At 38.7% G+C, this 19,196-nt stretch overlaps 3 protein-coding genes across 4 annotated transcripts; 2 read left to right on the plus strand and 1 right to left on the minus strand.

The window, feature by feature from the left end:
- The first annotated feature begins 182 nt into the window (after nucleotides 1-182).
- retreg3 (reticulophagy regulator family member 3) lies at nucleotides 183-8,095 on the plus strand. 2 transcript variants are annotated; one of them, XM_040046142.1, is made up of 10 exons: nucleotides 183-318; nucleotides 543-819; nucleotides 2,236-2,342; nucleotides 2,713-2,743; nucleotides 2,860-2,986; nucleotides 3,823-3,907; nucleotides 4,382-4,519; nucleotides 4,848-4,927; nucleotides 5,587-5,719; nucleotides 5,807-8,095. In XM_040046142.1, the coding sequence occupies exons 2-10, from the start codon at nucleotides 572-574 to the stop codon at nucleotides 6,352-6,354; spliced, it is 1,497 nt and encodes a 498-aa protein (XP_039902076.1). In that variant the 5' UTR covers nucleotides 183-318; nucleotides 543-571; the 3' UTR covers nucleotides 6,355-8,095. The 2 variants fall into 2 exon arrangements, with proteins under 2 accessions (XP_039902076.1, XP_039902084.1); XM_040046150.1 differs by having other exon boundaries at nucleotides 249-267.
- Nucleotides 8,096-8,194: 99 nt separating this feature from the next.
- On the plus strand, nucleotides 8,195-12,988 carry LOC120742728 (PSMC3 interacting protein). The gene is made up of 8 exons (XM_040046162.1): nucleotides 8,195-9,383; nucleotides 9,747-9,847; nucleotides 9,944-10,033; nucleotides 10,107-10,218; nucleotides 10,421-10,566; nucleotides 11,381-11,434; nucleotides 11,591-11,650; nucleotides 11,736-12,988. The coding sequence occupies exons 1-8, from the start codon at nucleotides 9,365-9,367 to the stop codon at nucleotides 11,790-11,792; spliced, it is 639 nt and encodes a 212-aa protein (XP_039902096.1). The 5' UTR covers nucleotides 8,195-9,364; the 3' UTR covers nucleotides 11,793-12,988.
- A 1,621-nt stretch (nucleotides 12,989-14,609) lies between these two features.
- Nucleotides 14,610-18,836, minus strand: mlx (MAX dimerization protein MLX). Its single transcript, XM_040046197.1, has 8 exons — nucleotides 18,749-18,836; nucleotides 17,788-17,827; nucleotides 17,556-17,645; nucleotides 16,552-16,658; nucleotides 16,370-16,472; nucleotides 15,809-15,908; nucleotides 15,277-15,478; nucleotides 14,610-15,180 (listed from the first exon to the last, which is right to left on the minus strand). Exons 1-8 carry the CDS (start codon nucleotides 18,821-18,823, stop codon nucleotides 15,124-15,126), a joined length of 774 nt encoding a protein of 257 aa, XP_039902131.1. The 5' UTR covers nucleotides 18,824-18,836; the 3' UTR covers nucleotides 14,610-15,123.
- Nucleotides 18,837-19,196: the final 360 nt, after the last annotated feature.

Raw genomic sequence — 19,196 nt, forward strand, 5'->3', positions numbered from 1 at the left:
TAACCTGCTGCACATCCTTTCATTATAAACATTATATAATAATAATAATAATAATAATAATAATAATAATAATAATAATAATAAATGGGTTAAGTTTTTGGTGTGGAAAATTACAGTCGCAATAGCGCTTTCATTTTCAACTTTGCCGACGAAGTGCTTCAAAATAAGTAAAGATGTTCCTACTGCACCTGAATGCCTCATGACGCAGGGCCAAAGTGTATTGTGATTGGGCCGCTGACGGCTCAGAAAAACAGGTGACGCCATATTGTAAGTTCTCCGAATCGAGCGCCGCATTTCTGCAAAAAAAATGACAAAATAGTAAGTGTTAGCTGCTTTTGAAACGTTTATCCATTTGCTTTGATAAAATATTTTATTTTAATATAGTCAAATGTGTGTTGTTAGACCATAATAAAGTGGTTTGGCTGGCGTCATTTGCTTTTAGCTTAAAAATCCGTTAGCATAAATGTTAGTGGAGCGGCGCTGTGGCGCTCCTTATGAAGCTGTTTACATGGTTCCACTTAGCTTAAATCTTTATTTTACAGGCTTACTTTGTCAGGAGTAGGACGCTGAGATGACTCACACTGGAACAATGCAAGGGGCAGACGTGGGGGATTGCTCTGCTAATCAGAGCGCTGATATCTGCCTTCGAAGTCGTTCATGCTCTAGCGAAAGAGATGGCCAAGTACGAGCTGTCAAAGCTGCTCTCCAGTCCAGGCTGGGGCCCTATGAGCCTGTCCTGACCTACCTGCAGTCTGTCCTGGTTTGGGAAAAACCCTTTCATTGTGTCCTTCTCTACATTGTGATCAACGTTGTGTTCTGGTAAGTTTTAGCTTGTGTTAGTTTGTGAGTTATGTTTCCTCAGTGTCTCTGTGTTACAGTTGCCGACATCCAGACAACACCAAGAGGCAAGACAGCGTGACTGGAAGCAGATGGTTCTTATACACAATGCAAATATTTTGCCTGTCAGTTCAAGATAAAGCAGCTGGCTGAGTGGCGGTACTATTTTTATGCACACTCTGCAGGGACTTTTCACTCAACTTTAATGCTCCTAACTGTTGCTTTTAATCTTGAAATCTGTGTAATGCTGTGGATTATCTCTACCAATTTTACCAGTGAGCCTGTAAAGGTCAAATCTACAGTTAGTGTCATGGGGATAAGAGGGGAAGTTGTTTCACTATATGAATATGTAAGTATGTTTGAGTGTTTCACTGGGCCAAATTTTGGCTTACTTAGTTGACCTGGGTATTGCTAGATGTACAGGAAGGATCATTGACCTGACACATGGAAAGAAAGCCTGACTGGTGGGCATGTTTGCAGAGTTCTGGCGTTCAGCCTGAATTTGATTAGACCACCAAGCGTTTCAGAACGTTTGCACTGCATCTGCTTTATCTTTGCTTCTGCACACACATAATGGTGCAGGCCATTTTCAGCCCAGAGTGATGCAGCCGTAACCCCAAAGTGACTGAAAGTTAGACATTAACAAGGGCAGCCGCTCTCACAGTAGGACAGGGTTGTCCTGATTTTCAACATACAGGTGGCGGATGACAAACTCGTGAAACCACGAGCTGCATTTTCAGTGCTGAGCACTTGTTGTTTTCTCATTTTTCAGTGACCCAACTTTCCATAAACATTTTCACATTGCTTTTGTTACTGTCACTTCTAATTACAGCATTAACCCAAATACTGACACCCCTTGTTCTGCCAGCAAATTCTTTGTTAGGTTAATCTCTAACCGGTGATTGGCAGAATCCTGCAGTATTGTTGTTCCCATTACATTTTGGAGTCTTGTGAGCTGAAAATGGAGCAGCAGTTGGGATTTAGTTAGGGTTGTGTGCAAGACAGAAAGATGGAAAAAACCCTGAAACCTTATGTATAGTTAGACCACATTTTTTACAATATGAACATCTGTTAGTCTGTTGGATTAATATCATCTAAATGTTTATTGATATAATTGATATTACAGTAGTGTGTGGAGTTAAAAAAAAAAAAAGGTCAAATACTCTACTTACTGCCAACCTTCTTGTTTAAAATACATTTGTGTAAGACACCAGAGGGTGGGCTTTCTTTCTTATTCTTACTTTGACAATAATAAATGGAATTTGCTCAGACTGTCTTGCGGTTTAATTAATTTTGCATTAACTTTTTAATTACATTGCTCTGTGATTGTTTATGCCTATGAAAGCAAGAAATAGATGCACTGTGTTCATGTGTTTTCTGTGGTTTATCCCCTGCCAGGTTCTTCGCTCTGACCTCACTGCGCCTGATATTCCTGTTGGCATCTGGCATGGTTGTACTCGTCTGTCTAGATACCTGGAGAAATAAGATCTGGCCAGAGATTAGAGGTGCTAAATTTTGTCTCAATGTATATTTGTATATTTAAGAGAATACATCATATTCTGCATTTTCCTTTTTTTCCGCTTCTGGAATGTCATAGATTGTGCAAAATGCAGCCAATTCAATCCCTAATGTACTGTGGCTGTAGCAAATGTACTTTTGTTCCTAGAATAAATATGACATCAGTCAGCAGCCTTGCACTCTGGACTTTGAAAGTGATCTGTATTAGTCATGAAACGGTTCATCTTTGGCAGTAGTTTTTAAAATCCCGAAGACACTGTAGATGAAAGCCAAGCAAATGTCTAAATAATGTATACATAATGTTACACAGTGATATTTAATGTTTCTTAAAGTGATGAATGTTCTCTCCCTTTACAGTCAGAAAGCTGGATGAATCAGAAAATGAGAGGTTTGTAGCCACTGTTGTTTTTTTTTATTTTTTTTTTATTCTCATATTGCAGCATTAGTTGAATGATAAGGAGTTGATTAAGCAGTAAGGAGTTAAATGATTGTGTCCCTGTCTAGCTGGGGTCTGGTGCATCCTGGCACCCTCAGTGTGCCTGAATTGTGCCACCATATTGCTGAGGCCTGGGTCAGTGGAGTGGTTCTGAAATCCAGTATTGTGCAGTACAAGCGTCAAAATCCTGGCACAGTGAGAGCTACACACAATAACACAATGACTTCATTCTGTATCACAACACCTATTGTATGATTTTTAAGTTATCCCTGTTTGATTTACCTATTATCCTTTTCTAATTTTTTTTCCTACACTGGTTTATTAACTCGGTCACACTAGAGGAAAAATAGGCGGTTGACCAATGATTGCGCAGAATTTTTTCACATTGGGCGAGCAACTTGTGGTTGAGCATGCAACCTTTGAACATTCAACCATCAACCTCTGGGAGACCTTTTTTTTTAATCACAAGGCGACCTGTTGGGAGGCAACACCCAGTCACAGTCCAAGTTGGACTTATTGGAGTCGCTCAGACAGTTTGGCAGAGGCTTGAAGAAAATTGTTGTCTAATTTGTAAACACAAACAGTTGGAGTCGGTCTGTAACGATGGACACAACTTATATGTGACGATTATCTTTGCAATAGATCATTCTAGTCAGCTGCTTGTTTTCTTGTTATATTCCTGTATAATATCAGTTACTGAGCAGCTATCTTTGTCCAGTTAAATCACAGTTATTGCTGTTTTATCATTGTCACTTTAAAGACTGCAACTGACTGTGATTTGTCATTGTCCTGCTCGCCATCTTTAAAGTTACCATTTCGAAGAGATTCCACATGTTCATTGCACGGGGTTGGAATACTTTTGGTTGTGATATGGTCTCCTGTTTTCCCTAGTGTGACTGTAGCTGTGGATAAGTGCACCATGGGCAACACGTGATGGTGGTGTTGACTATTTTCTGTTTGTGTGTGTCTTTTTTGTTTGTTTGCTTGTTTTTTGTTTGTTTGTTTTTGTTTTTCCGGCTCTTCTGTGACAGTTTTGCATCCTGACCTGTGGAGTGTTCAGCTGTTTGGCTATCATTGGACGCTACATTCCTGGATTAGTGCTCTCCTACTCTGCTTGTGAGTCCGAGCAGTTTATCCAGTTCTAATTAAAAACCCACGCCTCTTCACAGAACTATGTTGGCAAAGAAACTCTGCCTGACTAGTCTAATTAAAAGTGCATGGGTGGGGAAACCAGATCTGTGGGGGCTCAGTACCGGGGCCTGATCTGTGAGGTGATTAAAATGTGGATGAGGCAGACCAGGCAGGAGTGAAAGAGCCAGGCAGAAAGCTAAGGAGGTCAGACAGAGACCAAGCTAATCTCCTAACCTTCAACCAGTAGGCTGCAAAGCTGGGCAAGGAGGACATCTGACGTCTGAAACAATCCAAACATCAGCTTGTACTCTACATATTAAACCTCTATTCCCTGTCCCTCAGTTTTTCTTTATCACAAAAAAAAGTCAACAGGCTATCTTTCTGTAGTGAAATACTGCACTTTAATAGAAATGTCCCTCTTCTCTATCTTAACTAGTATTCTCTCTGCCCCTCCTCTAGTGTTAGCTACTCTCCTGACTCCTCTGGCAGCCTATCACAAGCTTTTCCAGCATCTTGGCATCAAGCTGGAGCCAGTCCTGCAGCGGCTGGACTTCAGCGTTCGTGGATACATGATGTTAAAGCCCATTGACAATCAGTGTAAGTTGTAAACCAAATTGTATCGTGTATATTTTTACTAGAATTGGCAGCTAACTGGATTTTATGTAAATGTATTCGTTTGAGATGAAACTGTTGTTAAGACAATTTCCACTCCAGTAAATGAGACCAAAGTGCAAATATCAGAGTAGAGATAGTGATGTAAAGTGTTTGTTTTTTTTTCTTTGTTTGTTGATTAATCTGTTAATCAGTTCTAATTTTACAAACCATTTCTAAAACTGTTTGTCCTGCACACTGTGTATTTAACTACTACAGTTAAAATAAGCTGGACTCAGTAATTATTTGTTGTCTTGGTCACTCCACTCTGCAGTCCTACGAAGACCTCTACATGGTGCAGCCTCGGGTGAAGCCAGTGACAGTGAGGAGGAGTTGGCCGCTTTTTGCCCAACAGTAAGGCTGTTGCACTTCTAAAGCTCTTAATATTTTAATCAAACTGTTACTCACTATGCCTGCCTTTCTATTGTTTAAAGTCGGGGACATCATTCCTGAAATTTGTCTTCAAATATAGTTTTTGTTTTTGTTCATATTGTGATCTAGTAATTATGTCAACATACACAAAATGCTTCCTAAAGCAGAAGTAAACTTTTATATTTAAAGTGTTCATAATGAGTAATGTGAATTTGTGAAAAAATCTTAGTCTTTACAATTCTATAAATTAAAATTTAAAGTCTGTCCAGGTTTTTTTTTTCTTTTTTCTTTTAGTGAACATGAGTTGTTGTTAGTCAACAGTGTTGGTTACAAGGTTATAAAATGAAACGAAAGATGAAACATTCACTGCACCTATTGCTTTTTCAGCACACTGTTAGCTACAGCAGCACGTCAGCACCATTTCCTGTTGTGGTTAAGAACGTCACAAAATGTACCTGTTTATTTTTGTCTTAATGTGTGTTTGTGGCAAAGCCTGCAGATGGTAAAAGGATGAGAAACAAGCAGAGAGTCAAACTAAGAATGTTTCTCTGTTTATGTCAGAGTCGGAGTTACCAGCTTGACTGCCATCTTAAAAAAAATGCACCACAGCACAGCCTAAACCATTTCATTTTGTCTCCTAGTTTGATGATGCTGTTGTTGCGAAGGAGCTTGCACTGACCGACTCCGAGCATTCTGATGCTGAGGTTTCTTATACTGACAATGGAACATTTAACCTGTCACGTGGCCAGACCCCACTGACTGAAGGCTCTGAGGGTATGTATGCAAAAAAGACGGACTTCTTACCTCGATTTCCTGGTTAGTTCATGCTTCTGATCTTCTCCCTGTCTGTATTCCGGCCAGATTTTGACAGGCATAGTGATGCTGAAGAATCCTTTGCCCAGGACCTCCCAGACTTCCCCTCCATAAACCCTGATGCCACTCTGATGGATGATGATGATGACACGAGCATTGGACTGCCTAGCCTGGGTCTGTCTGGGCTAGCTAGTCACCGGGCTTCAGTGCTAGATGTGGAATCTCATCTTGACTCAGACCAAGAGGATCTAGATGCTGAACTTTCTCTTAGCAGCCTGCCACTTGCCTCTAATATCACTGGAGACTTGGCTGGAGTCATTACCAGCAACATGATCCAGGCAGCAATAGCCGGGGCACTGCAACCACGGCCTCCTGCTGCCCAACGCAGAGAAGGTCCCCCCAGGGCCGGGGCCCACCGAAGCTATCGCAAGCAGTCCAGCTCTGAGCTAGACACGGACTTGGATGGAGAAGACTTTGAGATGCTGGATCAGTCTGAACTAAACCAGCTGGATCCCTTCGGTGAAGGTGCAGGTTCTAGACGGGGAGAGAGCCAGGGGTCTAACTTTTTGTCTAGCCTGCTTGGTAAACCACAGTAAGGTGTGTGTGTGTGTCTGTCTGTGTGCACAGCTTGTGTTGATAAAGTATGAGAATGTGTGTGGGAGATGATTTTAGGTTCCAGCACCCCTGCTCCTGATTAGCATCAGTTTATCACTGTGAAGTATTTCATATTTTCTATCTTTTCAGACTCTCTTTGCTGTAGTTTGAAAATGTGATCATCCAGAAAACTTTTACTTCGTAGGCTAAGCAATAGGTAACACAATAACATACATAAAACACATTCAAACATTAAATATACCAGCATTATTGAGCCTTTTTGCAGTCTTGTAACTTTACACACCACTCAGTTACAAGGTACAAGTACTTGTTGACTTCAAATGAAAGCCAGAGGCCATCAGATCTTTTCTACACAGAGGTCTAGACATACAGGGCTATTAACACAGGACCAAATGTGACATTCCTCTTGGTTGAGCTGAGCCATGTTTTAGTACTGATATTGTGCAACAGCCTTTTATATAAAAGCTTATTTAGACATTTCAGTATTTGGATGTATCAGCCCTTCAATAAGTAGTAGCTCATGTTCATGTTGATACTCGGCTGTCTTTAACACGATCTGATGGAAGAGGATTAATTTGATGGTGCACCATCGAATTCATTTAGAGAATCATTTAGACAATTTAAACACTTGACAGCAGTTGCATATTTAGTCAGTGATTATGTTCTTCAATGAAGGTGAATGATATCTGGATAAAGTTCAACATTTTCTATTTTCCTTTTCTCTTGACTAACAGGAACGCATTCAAAGTTTATTTTGTCACAATAGTCTTATGGCCCAGAGTAGCTCTGATTGTTACATTTGTGTTAATGAATTTGTTCCTCACATCAGAACATGCTTCTTTTTCGCGTGTGAGTAATTTCTGATTTTTTTTAAAAAAAAATTTTTTTTTTCATTTTCCTGCCCTTTAAAATGGCTCAATTACCTTGTGTGCGTGTTAAATACCTGGAATGAGCCCTCGGGTTTGTTTGCGATTCAGTTTTTTGTTTGTTTTTGTTTTGTTTTTTAAAGAAAAAATTTAAAATAGTCTCTTTATGTCTTACCACTCTTGTATTCTATCTGGTTGACCTTCAAACTGACCTTTTTTTTTTTTTTTTTTTTTTTTTTTTTTTTTAAGAGAGAAAATTATATTCTCAAGGCTCTTTTACAATCTTAATAGGCGACCTTGTTTACATCAAGTTTGGATAGGAAGTTAACCTCACATCTTTTTTTAAGTGTTATTTTATAGTGGCTTTTGCTGGTCGGCCTGATTTCCTATACATGGACAAACCATGTCTGTATAGCGTTTTAGAGTGGAAATGGCACTTGAAATTTCCATGAGCCACAAGTGAGATTTACTGAAATGCACATATGAAAAGTTAAAATGCTGGTTGTTTAATAGGGGAAAAAAACATCACTGTTTTCAATTGTGTTATTTTGAGAAGAAAATCGTAGCTGCAATTTTAGCACAGTATGGAAAAAAATCTGCTGGATTCAGAATTTAAATAGAACAATTAAACTGATGGGAAATTGCAGAAAATAAATGTTACTAAATTAGTTGGACTTGGTTTGACCATATCAGTTAACAAGAATGTTTCTGTAGGCTGTTCTATGAGAAGTCCTCATCATGAGGGATTTGTAGGCTGTTTGTAATGTAATGTGCATAGTAGTGCATTTCCTTCTGTGTAACTGGTTTTGATATGTTTTGATGTGCAAATCATATTAAATAAAATGTTTGCAATTAACTGTCTCTCTGTTTATCAAAGGTGCTCTTAAGGCAATTCAGATGTACTTCATTTAATACCGAAAAGCTCTGAAACAACTAGAAAACCAGTCACGGCCTAATTTGACATTTGTGTTTTATTCCGTTTTAGATGGATCATCATAGCGGTGGACTTCAAAGAGCTGCAAGGGAATTTGATTTCTCTAAAGCAGTCTTTGGATAATAAAAACATTTTGTGTCACATTTGGTCACATGTCAAAGGTGTCCTGTTGGCCATTTAAAGTACAGTTGACTCATTGCCACTGTGGTCATAAGGTGATAGACATGGTCACCAACAATACACAGGTTGGCTGTGGCATTTAAACAATGCTCAGCAGTAAGCAGCCCAAGCTGTGCCTAGAAAATATGCCACACACGATTTCACCACCAGCACCAACATTTGTTTTAATGTTTAGATCAAGTTCTGATCCTACCATCTGAATGTTACAGCACAAATTGAGACCCACCAGACCAGGCAACGTTTTTCTAACCTTTTAATTTGATGAGATACCCAGTAAGATTTTCTTCTGTAGCCCATCTTTCTTCAAAGTTCAAAATTTAGAGATGCTCTTCTGTATATCTTGTTTATTGCACCCTGGTCATTCTCCTCTGACATTGAGACATTTTCACCCAGAGAACTGCAGCAACTCTTTTCTGATCATTCTCAGTAAACCCCAAAATATGGTTGTGAGGGAAAATTCCAGTAGGTCAGCAGTGTCTAAGATTCTCAGACCAACAACCATGCCACGTTCAAAGTCATCCAAATCTCCTTTTTCCCCTCATTGTGATGCTTTGTTTGAACGTCAGCAGGTCATCTCGACCATGTCCACATGTCTTCATGTATGAGTTGGTACCATGTGATTAGCTGAATAAATATTTGCGTTCCGGAACAGGTGTACCTAATGAAGTGGCCGGTTAGGTTTTGGACTGAATTGACTGCTTCTGAGAACAGCCAAATTAAAAGAGGTGTCACTCTACTTTTTTTTTCGGGATATCGCTAACGACATGGAATGAAGAAGGAGATAAAGTTCTACTAAACATAAAATAATTTAAGTAAAAGAACCATTGAGATACTTTCAACCTGTCATACTTAATAACTTTTGGGGCAGAATTAACAGAGGGGCGCTCAAACGCGAAGGCAGAAGACGGGTTTTGTGCTGGTGTGTTGCATCTTTTAGCATGAACGATCTTTTCCGTGACGTACGTTTTGCGCGAAACTCGGATCTGGAAAGCTAAAGTGGAGTAGTTGGAAATGAGTAAAAAAGATAACGGTAGGTAAAAAGTTTATATTCTAGGCTATAACAAGTTAGATGGCTTGTCAGTCGCCTGCACTGAGCGAACGACGATTGTTAAAAGTCACAGATAAAAGGAAACGTTTAGCCAAACGGCTACAAGCTAGCGTTAGCTGAGACGAGCTCCGTGTTTTTATTCTTCTTCCACTTTTCCAAACGATATACTTGTTTTAAGGAGGGGAATCATATTTATATTAAAATAGATTAGGATGATGATTGTGGCCAGCGATATTACACTATTAGATATTAACATAATCATGAAAATCTACTTCTAGTATAAGTTAAGTATAATGTTATGGTAAGTTTAGATAAACGTTAAACTTGTCCTGCTGTCATTCACAGGGGCGGGCGTCATCCTTGCCTACCTAAATGAGAAGAACCGGCCCTATAGCGCTCAGGATGTCTTCTCTAATTTACAAAAGCAACATGGGCTGGGCAAAACGGCGAGTTTAACACTTCAGTGAGACAATTAGATGCCTAAAATTAACCTGTTTTTCATAGCCTACAACTAAGTGTTTTTTACACATTTCTTCCAACAGGCAGTGGTCAAAGCCATGGAGCTGCTGGCCCTGGAAGGCAAGATAAAGGAGAAAATATATGGCAAGCAAAAGATTTATTTTGCTGACCAGGTTAGTCTGTTTGTCTGGAATATTATGCACATATAATTTATAAGTAACTGGAATAACTCAATCTGTCCCACAGGCTCAGTTCAAAGATGTGAACGATGCAGACCTGAAGGCAATGGACCATCAGATCTCAGAGCTCAGTGAAGAGGTGCAATCCCTTACCCAGAGCTGCAGGCAGCTAGATGCAGGTGACATTTTCTGCTAATCACTGACACTATCTTTTCAGATTTTGCGCACTGTTAAGCCACAAGATGTGGCTGTTTGATACAGTAAACGGTTTACGATGAGGCTTGTCCCCACTTCTCTTTTCTCTACACGTGTTGTTTTTGTTCTACTGCATATGTTTGAAAGGGGATGTTCTGTAAATTTGTGTGAAATCTGTGATGACAGAACTGAAGGAGCTAAACAGCTCCCTTACAACAGAGGAAATGGTGTCAGAGATCCAGGAGCTAAAAGCAGAGTGTTCTGGGTACAGAGCCCGACTGGAGAAGATAAAGTCGGCCTCAAATCACATCACGCCAGAGGAGAAGGACAAGGTGAGGAATCCACCAGGGATCTGTCCCATGGCCTCTCTTATTTATAAATGTTGTGAAAAAGTATTTCCCCCTTAACAACTTTTTTTTTTTTTTTTTTTTTTTGCATATTTGTCATATTCACACGATTCAGTAAATTTTTAATTATGGAACTAGGCTATGTCATCGCACCCATTTGCCAATGAATCCCCATCTCACTGTCCCTTCTCCCTGTTTGAGTACCATGGTCTACAGCCTTCAGTTGTCCTCTGTCTTCCACAGTGTCATAAAAATCTTAATGACTCATGAGTCAACTGTGCATATACTGTTCAGAAGGTATCTGAGAGTACACCTTGGATGGGGCTGGGTTTTTTTCCTACAGAGTAGGGTACTGCTCCCATGTGGCTGTTTAACATCTAATTTCACTGTAGATCAGCTTGTTAGTCTCGGTAATGGTAATGGTGGCGGCATAGCGCTGCATTCACATCATCTAGTAGAGCCTCTCAGGGTACTTCACGCAGTCTTGGTAACGGAGGATCCAGCTTGCCATGATCTCTTGCACTCAACAATCCTTCTTCTGGCGCACTTGGGGCTTGGTACCCAATCTCTGGTGGGGGTGATAATGATATCTCCCCCCCCAACCTGTCATACTGGCTTCCCCTTGCCATAGCATTTTTTGTACCTCATCAATCTCTAACTGAGAGCAGTCCCTTCTTCCGAACGTTGGACCTGCAACGTGGATGTTGGGTATCGAACTTGCCACTCCTGCTCCAAAGGTGTGTAACCTTACCACTACGCTATCCAGCTGCTTATATATATTATTATTTTTAATTTGCAGGTTTATAAAGAACGAGATCTCTACGTTAAAGAGTGGAAAAAGAGGAAGAGACTGGTAATCTTTTTCACTTAAGTTCCTTTTTGTATTCGTAGCTCATGTTTCGTATTGCATGCCATGTATTTAAAAAATGCAGTACAATCCCTTTCATTAGTGTGAGTGAAACTGCATATGGATATGTTATTAAAGTGTTTGGCACCTTGTTTGTGTTAGGCTTCAGACATGACAAATGCAATCCTCGAGGGTTATCCAAAGAGCAAAAAGGAGTTCCTGGTGAGTTTAAGACACTAAAAAAAAATCATTTTTAAGAATAAAATGAAGTTCTTGCTATTACCTGCAATATTCTGCTTCCTCACAGGAAGAAGTTGGAGTGGAGACTGATGAGGACTGTAAAGTAGTTCTTCCAAATACTTGAACAAGAAAGTTCTTTTACAGTCACCTTGCCACTAATCTAAGCAAATGGATTACACAGGAAAGCAATCTGAAGCCCAGAGAATACTTTATTTATGGCCCTTTTTTTTGAATAAATAGTTCAACTTTAATAAATGCTTTAATTGAAAAAAAGTTCATAACTGAAAGTATGTTTTTATAAAAAACTGCTTTGTTGCTTGTGAAACTCTTAAGACTTTCACATCAATTGACAACACAGTCATGCTCTTCACCTCAAAGGCAACGCTGGTTTAAATTTTCCCTTTTAAACAGATTTAACCAATCCTGAGCTTTCCAGTGAAAATGTCAAGGCTTTATTTAAATGTTTAAAATCTATACATTGTTGTTCTTGTTCAACTCCATCTTGCTTTTATTTTCTGAAAGCATAAATTAAAATGTATAATGTATATATCTATATTTTTGAATTGCAGTTGTACTGTTTTCTGCTTATTAAATGTTCAAGACCATAAATCCTGATGCTGAAGCGCCACAATTGTTTTAGTTTAATTCTTGTGAAGCATAAATAAAATAAGTTGCATTAGCTGCACAGTTGGGAACCACTGCCTAGCTTTATGATTTTTTGTGAGTCGGACCTTGTTATTGTTATGCACAGATGCTCCATTTCCACATAATTTGGATGACAAAAAAAAAAAAAACCCTCAGTGGCCACTTTATTAGGCAAACCTATGAAATTAAATACAATCAAATACATAGTGTTCTCTCAGAGGTACAGATTTAAAACCTATTTTAAATATTCAACCTCCTTGGATTGTCAATTAAAAACGTCAACATACAACACTAACAGAGCTGTACATTTATGCATAGATGACACCCATCTGCTGGTGTACATTTAAAGAAAGAAAAAAATGTTATAAAGCAGAATTTAAGGCTCAGATTTCAGACTGGATTTTACAGGGGGGGTAACTAAAAGTGGCCACTGAGTGTACATGGTTTGTATAACAGAATTATTAATACACTTGAAACAACTTAAGCCAGTTACAAAAACAAAAAAAACATTTCCATGAATACAGCTAACACAGGAAAGGAAACAACAAAAAAACCTTCATTAAAATGAGCTGTCACCTGCTTGAAATTCACTCATAATTCAGCACACAGCAGCTGTAAATCTCAACACACAGCATGAACTTGGCTGCTGCAGTTCAAAGGGACAGTTTTTGGTGGGAAAAAAAAGCAGGTGCTGGCTGATACACAACATGGCATGAACTGCATCTTAGCCACTGAGAACCACTGATAACAAAAGTAAACAATATTCATTCTGCTGGATTTGGACCAACTGAAGCTGAAATTTTAAGCTTTTTGATTAAAGGAAAATCTGAAAGTTGCAGAAAGATCACCACACACATTGCTTCATAGTGTGATGTAGCTCAATTATGAGAGAGAATACTCATTACATTTCCTGCCATTGAAGCCAAATTGAATTGAAATACGCCAACTATACAATTTTAAATGGCACACTGTAAAGAGATTTAAATTTATACATACAATAATTTGACATTTCAGCACTTTATCAGCTTGTCACAGCTCCATTTATGTACATCTCAAAATGTGTCGGATTACAAGCCAAATCTCAGTGATAAATTGTTGAGACCTCATATAGCGTTTTCCTGATAACACACTTAGCAATGATTGTTACTCTGCAGTAGGGCTGCCACGATTAGTCGACTAGTCACGATTACGTCGACTATCAGAATCGTCGACGACTGATTTAATAGTCGACGCGTCGTTTGAAGCTTTGTAAGATCACAAAAGACGCAGGAATAAGTAGTAGAATGTAAGAGTGTAATAACGGACTGGAACAGAAGATGGCAGCACTGCATGTACAAGGATGCCAGCTGCCGTTAAACCCCGAAGAAGAAGAAGTAGCTCTGTCCCAGAATTCATAGCGCGGCCCAGCTCAGTTTCCAACAATGGCGGCAGCTAGTTAGTTTTAATATTACTCTTATTATTTTTTCTGGGTCACAAAATAAACGTTTAACATATTTTCAGGCGAGAATGTAACTGTGTAAACCTCAAATATCTGCTCAGCTTATCAAGACACCACATATTTTCAAAAGCGCTCTGACGTTTTCGGAGACGTCTGTTACCCACTAGCTCGATAGCTAGCCGGGGGCAAGGCTCACTAGAGCCCGTGAGAACACCGGACTCCCGCAAATTGCTACTCAGGTTAAACATATATAAGTCACTTAGATAACTTAAGTATTGTTTGGCTTTTTGTAGTATTTTATTTGTTTCTGAGTAAATCTGTTTGGCTGAGATTAAAGTTATAGGTTTTACACAGCTGAATAAACGTCAAGCAGACAGCTGATTATCAGAAGTGTGAGACGCTGGAGAATATACTCCGGTGTCCTGTTATATTTTACATAGCAAGGAGTTTATTAAACTTCACCGAAACAATCTGCAAATTTCATTAACATTTAATAAACTATCATCTTGTCTTTATTTTTCGTTAGCACATACCTTAAACACAGCTGTAAGCTAATGATAGTTATATAAGAGCAGATGCATGCTGGTGCAATAAGCTGTATGCTGTACATCCAATGGATGCATGCTCTGATTAGTTGACTAATCGCAAAAATAATCGGTGACTAGTCGACTATCAAAATAATCGTTTGTGGCAGCCCTACTCTGCAGTAGTTTCCATTATCTGCTACCGCTAAGGAGTGGCTCAGTGTTCGTCCACTGAAGCTGAAACAGCTCCTTTGGTTCAGCATTAAGCTACAAAGTCATGCTTGATGTGACAGAGGGGAACGTGTTGGCTCTTGAGTTCCCTTCCCCTCTTTTCTCTCTGTTGATTATTTTAAAATGCACCATAAACTTTACCATCAGTTCACTCAATCTGTAAGAAGAGTTCTCGCTATTAAGATCTAATCTCCCCTCATGTTTTTTATCTCAGTGTGGGCAACTATGGCTACTGCAGATGGTGATTACCATTAGTTAAACACAATATTTTGCCTGCCTGACACATTGAAAACCGCACTTTCAGTGACTTCTGTACTGCTGGGTTCCCAAATCAAATAACAATCAGAAGATCCTGAAATACACTCAGTTAAACATGTATGTACATTTTATAGCTTAAAGTGATTTGCATTAAACTTATATCTGCTCATTCCAATGCCACCTTTCACCTCTGCCACATGTGATGAGGTAATCAAATTGCAGCCAGGGAGTCACTGATGAGTCAAAGTGAGTATAAATACTGTGACATAGCTTGAGGCTGATCAACATTTTTTTACTCTTAGAGGCCAGAGTAAGCTCAAAAAGTCCATTTTTGGGAGTTAACCAGAGGCCAGGTACAGTCAGTAAAGCTGACCGTTGAGCTGCCGCAGCACTCCAACAACAAACTCCCGCAGCGTCTAGGAAAGAACATAAGCAGAAAACAAACTATAAATACCTCAACATAAACACAAAATAATAAAGTTCTCATGGGTTTTTTTAAACATACTCCTTACCTGTGGCTTGCAGTGTTCCTCAATCCAACTGAAAACACAGGCCGAAAGTTCTTGGAAGCTGCTCACTGAAACAGAGTTGCTGAAAGATTGAAACAGGGAGTCCATGATGCTCTGAAAGATGTTGAACTTGACCTGGTCCGACACCTGATCCTCTCCCTGCTGTGGGTTGTTCTGGTGAGCCTTCACTATGTGCTCATAGTTCCTATTAAAACATTTAAAAAAAAAAAAGAAAAAAGGGGGGGGGGGTTAATATAATTTCATAAACAATGAATTTGAGTCATTCTTTTGAGAACATGGATAAAAGCACACATCAATGCATTCCCTACTCCATAGTTTTCTTTCTTTGCCCCCAGACAAGCATTCTTTTTACAATCTGTCTTTCCATCGGTCTGGATGGAGAAAAGATGTGACTTGCACACAGTGCAGGTATGTTGAGAGGATTTAGAGAAGTCTCAGATCGTCAAAAAAAGAAGGCCTGTGAAGTACACAATGTGGAAAAAGCAGTTTGGCTTATAAATTTTAAACCACTCACGTTTTCATAATCTTAAGCGCCATCACTTCTTTTCTTAGGACAGAAACTTCCTCCTCTTGCTTCTTCTTTTCTTTGTGAAGGAAATGGATGTAGTCAATTGCTAAAAAAAAAAACACAACAACAACCAAGAAATCGTCAGTTGGGGATTTTTGCCTTATACACAAGTTTTAGGTACACTGTTGAAAGTTAACCTTTATACTGAGGGTGTTGGTACTGTTACTTCCCCTTTTGTTGGGTAAAGGAGCCCCTGCAAGACAGGAAGTATCTGTTCTTCCTTGAACTTAGTCTATCGTCTCTTTTTATTGTTAAATGTGGCCAAGTGAGATGTAACTGAATGAAAGCTAGCACCATACAAAACAAGTTCAGTACAAAGCACTCTATTGTTTTCCATAGCACATAAACATAAACTAGGATAGAAAATTGCTCTTTTCTTATCAAGATGTCAGATGTATTAATTAATATATAGATTATCTCCAACTAAATCTGAAGTCAAGGTTACTCAGCAGAGGCAGTCCAAGTTTGTTCAAATGTTAACAAAGGTTATGTTTGACCACATCTTACTTTTTTGCAGAATAGTAGCCTTGCTGATCTTCTGTGCTCCCACCGCAAATTCAGACTGCTGCTGGCAGGTTGGAACGATTGACTGAAGGTCATCATATCCTTTCTAATGTTAAAAGAGAGCAACTAGTAACTACTGAAAAAAGTTAAAGCAAATCTCCAACTTTCAAGATGTGTGTCCTTACTTTAATAGCATCTCTACGCTTCTGCTCAGCTTGTGTGTGTGCTTGTCTCCGACGATCTTTATACGAGTCCTTATATGTTTCATGCCTGTAGTCGCTGTCTTCATCATCTATGTGGGAATAGATTAATACTCGTTAATGAACAAATAAAAATCTGAACCATGACATTAGCAGTGTTTTTGTTAGCCAACTTACAAAATGCTGAGGTAGCTATTTTTAAAAAGTTGATCAAATCAATTCATAACTGTACAAGATTATTAACCCTGGAGTCATTCCTGTGTTGGCACTCATTTCACACATATAGGCAACCTCATTGTTTTTCATCAGTATGAATTACTGTGATGCACTTAATTTACAAAGTAAATTATTATTTAACATCTCATAAAACCCTCAAAGAATTTAAGAAAATACTGTAAAATACGAAACACATGTTTCCATAATTAAACATGGAATGATACGGGAAATATTTTCTACCTCACACAGCAATCCCCGTGTTTGGGAAGTAAGAAAATTGTATGTATAAAGCAGTCACAAAACATTGTACAGCAAAATAGAGTAAAATAAATATGAAAATTAACTGCTGGAATAGCAATACAAAATTAATTTTAGATCTTTATTTATATTTATTCAAACTGTGTTTTTGTTTTTTAAGACATATTTCAGGGCCATGTTTACTGTTTTGTTACTGTAACATATACATTTTCTAACTTCTGGAATAAATAAAAATAAAAGCTTTAGAGCTAAGCTTAATATATATTTTTTTATTAATCACAAGCAAGAGAGATTTTTCCTTTTGTACAAATCATTGAGAAATATAAGCAAAGCTGTCTCTATGTCTCATTGTATTTCGCTTTTACACTAAATAAACAAAAATGAAACTTTTTTTTTTTATAAATATCTGACTGGCTCAGGCTACAACAACTAAACAAGTAAACAATTAACCTACACTACAATTACATTACTAGTATCAAACTATCACATAAATATACAACATTCAAACCTAGTACCTGTATTTGGCACTGAAGAGGCACTTGTTGAGCCGATACTGTTGGCCCGGGACACTACAGTACCCTTTCTGATTGCTTCAGAGATATAACCTAGACAACAAGACAGCAGTGATCAAACATAACTCACAACAAAATCAAAACATATTTTGATATACATCTATAATCGGTATCATGTGAGAGATCAGATTACACTGGTGATGAAGTACAACACAAGAACTGACTGAATACTCACTGTTGTCAAAGCCACCATCACTGAAAGCACCATCGGATGTCTGCCGAGCCATCACGAGAGAGCAGAAGACAGAAAAAGGCAAAAAAATAAGAGGCTGTGCAGCTAATGACAAGGGAAAACGCTGTGCTGCCCTACATTTGTTTGACAAAAGAGCAATAGCCAGCCAGTTAAGCCCCCACTGAGCATTGCCCTGATTTGTCCAATTCAGGAAAACAGGTGGGTAAAAAGCTGTAGAAAATAAGAGCTTTCATCACAGAACTATTGTTTGATGTAGGGCACAGCTGTCTAATTTGTGGTTTCCAAAGTCTCAAAAGCTCAGGAGGGGGAAAAATGAATATATGTTAAGTTTAAACAATAGATCCTACTACATGTTTACTTACGTACTGTAAAATTACTATACCCAATTTATTTTAGAGACATTTTTTTAAATGGGGGCCCTGAACACATGTTAATTATTTTTAATTATTTATTTTCTTTATTTTATTTCCACAGACTCCATATTAAGGAGTCGGTGGAACGAAGACAATTTCAATTTCTGTGGTCTGGTAATTAATTATATACAGTATATAGTAGCCAATCAGACAAGGTAATGTGAGCTTCACAAACACTGATGCTGCACTGTAGATTTTCAAGAAACAAGCAGCTACTCAGACCTTTTTTCTTTAATTTAACTTTGCGTGTGTAGTTGAAGACATGTTGTATACACCATAGCGGGAACAATGGCTGATTTGTTTACATAAGTAGGCAATTGGTTAGCTAACCAATACAGCTTTCTAACGTTATCAAAACCTCGGAAGCTAACGTTAGTTAGCCACGGAGCTAACAAACCGTGTACTCCCTGCACTTTACTAAAGCTTCAACTTTAAGACAGCACAGCTTTTGCGATTTGCCAGTGCTGCCATACGCCTAACACATGAGTCATTTGAAACCAAAAAACAGGTTTCTCACAGCAGTTACTCACTTTCCACTGGTCCTCTGGAGATGTTGTCGGGTCCGTCATTTTGGAATGCGACGAATTTCTTCTTCTGTGCACCATGGTAGTGAATTGTAACTGTTCTTGAAAACGCCACCCCATGGTTTGAAAGTAATACTGCAGTGACTGACCGCATAAAATGTAGGTTTTATGTCACAGAAAGACTGTATTGAAAAGAAAAACCAAACAAACAGAAGGCGTACATAGTAAGAGAGGAAAATAATATTTTTTTATCAGTTCTTTGTCTCTTAAACACTTAAATAAATCTGCTTTCTTTCAACTGCTCTCTAATCTTGTTCATCATGGCCAGTGAAAATCTTAGCATCTTCAACTCTGCCACCTCCAGGTCTGCGTATCTCTTTTTTTTAGCGCTAACATTTCCTGTCTCATTTTTGCAGCTATCTTCCTGTCACAAATCACCCCTGAAACTTGCGTC

This window comes from Simochromis diagramma, unplaced genomic scaffold (genome assembly GCF_900408965.1).
Source record: "Simochromis diagramma unplaced genomic scaffold, fSimDia1.1 OVJJ01000321.1, whole genome shotgun sequence".
In the NCBI taxonomy this organism is placed as follows: Eukaryota; Metazoa; Chordata; class Actinopteri; order Cichliformes; family Cichlidae; genus Simochromis; species Simochromis diagramma.